At 42.8% G+C, this 6673-nt stretch overlaps 1 protein-coding gene across 1 annotated transcript in view; it reads right to left on the reverse strand.

Annotated features, from left to right (window-relative positions):
* cdc5l (CDC5 cell division cycle 5-like (S. pombe)) overlaps positions 1–6673 on the reverse strand; it is a 14789-nt gene that overhangs the window by 1230 nt on the left and 6886 nt on the right. Inside the window, exons 10-18 of the mRNA XM_014024599.1 lie at positions 5820–5968; positions 3549–3714; positions 3264–3428; positions 3101–3181; positions 2758–3009; positions 1739–1846; positions 732–821; positions 515–646; positions 244–324 (exon numbers count right to left, since the gene is read on the reverse strand). Of these exons, the coding sequence (XP_013880053.1) occupies positions 244–324; positions 515–646; positions 732–821; positions 1739–1846; positions 2758–3009; positions 3101–3181; positions 3264–3428; positions 3549–3714; positions 5820–5968 (1224 nt within the window). The remainder of the gene's footprint in view (positions 1–243; positions 325–514; positions 647–731; positions 822–1738; positions 1847–2757; positions 3010–3100; positions 3182–3263; positions 3429–3548; positions 3715–5819; positions 5969–6673) is intronic.

Below are 6673 nucleotides of genomic sequence, written 5' to 3' on the forward strand. Positions count from 1 at the left end.
TGTTAAAATATATTTTCAAAGATTTACAAAACTGAACATCCTATAGTATTTTTACAGTCTTTATTTTACAGTTAAAATACGTAAATGTTTATCTAATAAAGTTTAATCTTACAACTAATCATGGATCCCTTTAAATTAAATCAGTCTTGTCTTGTGAGCTGAGGTGTTAAACCCTCGCTGTTGGTGTCAAGTTAAATGAAGAAAATCAATCTTTGACAAAGTAAAGTGTGCTGAATGTTTTACCTCTTGTCTCCTGGGGATGGCCAGGTCTTCTTGTTTCTTCAGCTGGTTGAAGGTCTGCAGCTCCGTGGCTGCCTGCTCCACCTGGTGGACAGGACAGGTACACCAGTTAGGTCCTGTCAGTCAGCCCAGTTACAGATGTCTGCCAGAACTGATGGACCTGCCAACACTGACTGACTGACTGTCAGATGTGCAGAAACATCTACAGATCTGCTGAGACGTGTCACCATCATGACATCACATCCTGTCAGGTCAGACCAGGTGTGTTCAGTACCTGTTCCCACAGCTCATTGTGCTGCTTCAGGAGCCCCAGAGCTCTGGACTGAAAGCCTCCCAGCAGGATCTTCAGTTTCTTCTCCAGTTTAGCTGCTCGTCGAGCCTCTGCTGTCATGTGACCACGGTTCACCTGAAGGAGTCGGGGGGGGGTTCAGGGCTCTGAAGGTTTGGACTCACAGTACTGAAACATAGTGGTTTAATGTGGACCGCCTCACCTCTAATTTCTTCTCCAGGCTTTCAATACGATCCTTCTTTGATGCCAGGTTTGCTCTGGTGTACCTGTTCTGACCCGGGAGATACAACACCTGTGCACCGAGACAAACACCTGTTATTACTACAGTCTGTTAGATTACATCACTTCCACCAACAGAACAGTGTGTTTGCATCATTTTAATGACAACAGAAGCTCCTGATCCAACAACACAAGCCTCTCCTCAAACATGACAACATAAAGAGGGAACAACTATCCTGCATTGTTTACGTTTAGCTCTGTGCCCCATGAGGAGAGCTGTGGGAGGAGGAGGGTTTCTCTCCAGTGTCTCTTAAGTTTATATCTCAGGAAGAAAAAACGTGTCCATAAAACTGACACGTTTTCCACGAGACTCCATGCTGTGTTTTAAAAGGTGGTGTATATTATTTATAATAACATTAAATTGTGTCGTTAGGCCAAGTAAAACCAAAGTTATCTGGAAGATAACGTTTATCAGCTAACTGAATGGAACAAAGTTTGATCTAATAAACTATTATTTGACAGTCTGAAGTTGATTAATTGTTTGCATCTCTTATCCTGATCATTGATGAGCTGCAGCATCACTTTGGCTGAAATTTGTGTTGAACCATTTTGTCTCTTTGCTCGTGATGTTTTTATTTCACTGTGCAGTTTTCACACTGAGCACCAGCCTGAAGCAGTTACTGAAATACTTCCACATTTTACTCTAAAGGACAATACGGCAAGAATTCACTGCTGAAACCCCCTGATTAATAAGTGAGCCATATCCAAAAACTGATGAAACACTTAATGTCACAGAGATCCCAAGTTTATCAAAACCCATTTAATAACTTCTAATGTCCCATGAAAGCTCTGCAGACAGATGTTAAATATAAAAACATTATCAGTCCTTTTCCCTTCAGGGACTGATAATAATACTAACAGAGGACACACTCAACATGTCAAACACAAGCAAAGACAGACCTCCTTGTTTATCTTGGTGTTGATGCTCACCTGTCCGTAGCACTCCTCCCACACCTGAGTGTAGGCCTCCAAGCTCAGGTCACCATGACCCATTCCTGTCTTCACCACCTCCATCTCTGCTGCCAGGATCGCCTTCGCCTGTGTGTCAACACAAACATGACATCATCAAAAAGGTCTGAACACCTGTATCACACCTGTACAGATCACACCTGTACAGACCACACCTGTACAGATCATAGATCACACCTGTACAGATCATAGATCAAACCTGTACAGATCATAGATCACACCTGTACAGACCACACCTGCACAGATCATAGATCACACCTGGTCTGATGTCAGGTGTGATCTGTACAGATCACACCTGTACAGATCACACCTGTACAGATCACACCTGTACAGACCACACCTGTACAGATCATAGATCACACCTGTACAGATCACAGCTGTACAGATCATAGATCAAACCTGTACAGATCATAGATCACACCTGTACAGATCACACCTGCACAGATCATAGATCACACCTGTACAGATCACACCTGCACAGATCATAGATCACACCTGGTCTGATGTCAGGTGTGATCTGTACAGATCACACCTGTACAGATCACACCTGTACAGATCACAGATCACACCTGTACAGATCACAGCTGTACAGATCATAGATCACACCTGGTCTGATGTCAGGTGTGATCTGATCACACCTGTACAGATCACACCTGCACAGATCATAGATCACACCTGTACAGATCACACCTGTACAGATCATAGATCACACCTGTACAGATCACACCTGTACAGATCACACCTGTACAGATCACACCTGCACAGATCATAGATCACACCTGTACAGATCACACCTGTACAGATCACACCTGTCACACCTGTACAGATCATAGATCACACCTGGTCTGATGTCAGGTGTGATCTGTACAGATCATACCTGTACAGATCACACCTGTCACACCTGTACAGATCACACCTGTACAGATCATAGATCACACCTGTACAGATCACACCTGTACAGACTCAGACGTGGTTCTGACCTGCTCCATGTCCTCTGTGCTGATTGGCTTGTAGGCGTGTGTTTCCAGGTAGGAGATGTGTGAGGCGTTGTTGGACGTGGAGGCGGGGCCTTTGGTTTTTCCACGCTGAAACTGATTGGCTGCGTTGGCTGAGGGGTGGTGCAGGCAGTCGTGGTGCAGCATGGTGATCATCTCCTGTTTGATGAGCTCCTCGGCCACCTGGAGGTCAGACAGCGGATCCATGGAGGCGGGACGAAGAACGGACTCGTTCACCTGCAGAGACATGATGATGCGCGTGTCAATAAAGGCTCAGGTGGTCCTAACGAGCCTCCATCAGAGGGGACTGAACGTCAGAGCTCGTTACCTCAGTGGGTCGGGGGAGACTCCTCTGCACAGCTTTGTGTCGCAGCTTCAACTCTTTCTCCCTCTGTGCGTCACGCTGAGCCTGACAGAACACAGCAACACACACCGCTCAGGACCTGTTTCACACTGCAACACTTAGACAACACACAGGAAGTGACACACACCTGCTTGCGTGCCTCAATATCTGCAGAATCTTCAATAAATCCCGTCTCCATTTCTGTTTCTTCCAGTTCTTTCTCTGCGTTCTCAGGAAGAACAATCTCAAAGTCGTTCTTGGGGACAGGAAGTGACATCAGGCCTTGTCTCAGCTGCTGCAGGCTCTCCTTCTGCTGTTAGGAGACAAGCATGAGATGAAGCCGCTCTGGATTTAAAATAACTCTTAGAAGTTGTTAAAGTGTTGTTGTAGAAGCAGCTGAGACACACAGCCGTTCAGAGCCAGCTGTGTTTACCAGATGTTTGGCGAAAGCAGGATCAGCCAGCTGCTCCTCACTGTTGATGTTCAGCTTGTCCCTCAGAGGTGTGCGACCCGGGGTCAAACCTGGAGTCCCACGTGGGGTCATCCCACCTCCAGCTACAGGGGTCATCCCTTCTGAGCCCTGACCGGGTCCAGGAGTTCTGCAGGAAACCACCCGATTAGAAATGATGACTTCTTCTCTACTGAACTCCATCCTGACCTTTATTCCAATATTTTTGACTTTTTCTCAGTTAAATTTTAGCGACTGATTCTTTCAGTATCATCACAGGTAAATGTCAACTTTATTTATAAAGCACTTTAAAAAACAGCAATACTACAATACTAATATGATTGTATTTTGATGTTTTACCATAATGTCCAAATATTGCTTTATTGTTGTAATATTTCTCAAATTAGTGACAACCATTACATTGGCAATGTGGCCACTTTCTGCATACATACAAACCAAACCCTGGCCTCGTCCTCTACCACAGCTCTAATGGTCTCATGGTTACTGCCATGGACTTTCATGTACGAGATCAGGGTTCAAAACTGAACAGGCAAAGCCATGCTGCAATGACATGCTACATGGCAATGCACACTTGTTTTTACATTGTAAAACCTGGATTTATGCTGTTTTTGAGTTCACAAACAACGCTGGTTACTTTTTTAAAAGTTGAGGGACATTACGTTAGCTATAGCTGCGCTGCTGATCAGTGCTATTTTTAGAAGAGACACAGAGCCGCTGACTCCCGGTCACACACGGGTCTGTGTTGGCTGATAAGCATGCTGTAGCTTCACCTGTCGTGTTTTCCTTGAAAGAAAAATAAAGTAGCTCAAAGCTGTCGCATCAGACAGTTTTCATGGAGCGACACAACACACACATGCCTTGCTATTGTGAGGACTACACACGGCCCTAGCCGCGCACAAAACCCCGCAGTGTTGGTTTTTCAAAATAAAGCATATACAAACTTTTCATTGGTTTAAATAGGGTTTCAAGGTCTGATTATGGTTAGTATAAGAGCGCAAATATAGGATTAGGGCTGCCACAAACGATTATTTTTATAATCGATTAATCACCGATTATTATTTTTTGATTAGTCGACTAATCAGATCATATGTTAATTGAATATAAAACATACAGCTTATCGCGCCAGAATGCAGCTGCTATTATATAACCATGGTTAGATTTTAGCTACATGCTAACTAAAAATAATTGCTGTGGAAGGTAAGTTCTGCTCTGCAGATATTACACAGGTTTCTCTTTCATTTTCTTAAAATGATCCCACACTTTGAGCTCCGTTGCTGGGTAGCCATGATACCAGAGCCTGTCTGTATAATGTCTTGTGACGTCCACGGCCTACCCCAGTTACCACTACTGTGCATGTGTGTCAAGGACAGAAAGGCAGATGTGGCAGTGGAAGGTGTCAAAGCAGAGAGAAAAACAAAGAACAAAAAAAAAAAAGAAAAAAGCGATTAATCGATTATTAAATTAGTCATCGATTATTTTAATAATCGAATAGTCGTCGACTAATTGAGTAATCGTGGCAGCCCTATAAGATTTACACTGTTTTAGCCTAATATAGGCCTATTATTAAAAAAAAAAGGAAAAACTTTATTCAGAAAGTGTGGCGGCTAAGATTTTGGAACGGTGTCGACAAATGTACCACAACCTAAAGGATGCTCTACCTCCCCTAATCCACAATGACTCATGTTTGTAGTGCAGTGTTAGTGTTAGCGTTAGCAACACTGAAGGGCTAACTGTTACCATGTTGCTTAGCAAAGGTGGCTCATGAAGTCCAAAACGGTGCTTGTTTCCTGTAGCTGGTTTGGCTCGAGGCCTGTCTGTGTTCACAGAGTTTGTTTGAAACTGGACCGAGACCACCTCATAAATGGGTCTCAGTCAACATCATCTTAACCAAAGTTACTTTCTAGTTAATTTTAGACTTGAAGCAGGACAGGTTAACTGCTGTTTTGAGTTTTTATGCATTAGTTTTGTGTAAAAGACTACTTGTAGTTTAACTTGAATTTAATTTCATTTTTTTAACCAGGTGTATAAACGTCAGAAATACATGTGGTGAAGCTGTTAACCTGAAGGTTTTTTAGGTCATTTTTAAAGTGTGACCAGGTGAGTTGACTGCAGTGCAGCTGAACAGGAGCTGTCCTCACAGGAAGCAAAGATGGTGACAGAAATAACAGCGACTAAACAACTAATCGATGAATGGAAAAACTAATCGACAGATGTAAATAATAGTTGGTTTGTTACCTGAAAGGTGTGCTGAGAACAGTGTTAGGGGTCTGGATCTGCTGCCTCTGAGGCGTGACTCCAGTGAAGTCGCTCTCGTGCAGCGGAGTGTTGAGGCCTCCTTTCAGAGGGGTGTCGATGTTGGTCAGAGCCATCAGGTTCTGGGCTTCCTGAACACAAACGTGCACAAACAACACGTCTTTTTAACCAGCAGTACAGTCTTTCTGTGTCAATTTTTTTTCCTTTTAACAAATCAGGTTGATCTACTTCTAATGAGAAATACACTATATATTCATGTAGACATTTATGATGCTTTAATGGACCCTAACAAGATCAAATCAAAAAAGTAAAGGCAGCTTTGGAATCCTTATCTAATTCCCTTTCCAATGATACCAAGTTTGTGAATCAAGTTTGACCCAACAGTTGCTGAGATAACGGGTTGGAAACAGGCAGACCCATTTTGGCAGAAGATCTGAAATGTTGGGTCCATCTCTCTGGAACCGCAGGTCCGACTGACCTCAGATTTGACATACTGTGTTGTGAGATCACAGGTGACAAACACGCCAATTTTCATGAAATTCTGAGGTGGTCAGGTTAAAACCTTTGGGTGATTTGACCTGGAATGCATTTAATGAAGGAAATGATCTGTTTTTTTTTTTAAACTAAATGCTTTCTAGTGATTTTATGGCAATTTAAATTCAAACTAGAGAAACACAGCATGACTGAAACTTGTTAAAAATAATATGTTAAGTGAATTGTTAAAAATTAGCAGAATACACAACATAAACAGTAGATAAAGAGCATAGGACGACAAAAAATAGAGAAGCAAGATGTCAGAAAATGTTTTTGAAAGTATGTATATATGTATATATATA

The sequence above is a fragment of the Austrofundulus limnaeus genome, unplaced genomic scaffold (assembly GCF_001266775.1).
Source record: "Austrofundulus limnaeus strain Quisiro unplaced genomic scaffold, Austrofundulus_limnaeus-1.0 Scaffold430, whole genome shotgun sequence".
NCBI classification, from domain to species: Eukaryota; Metazoa; Chordata; class Actinopteri; order Cyprinodontiformes; family Rivulidae; genus Austrofundulus; species Austrofundulus limnaeus.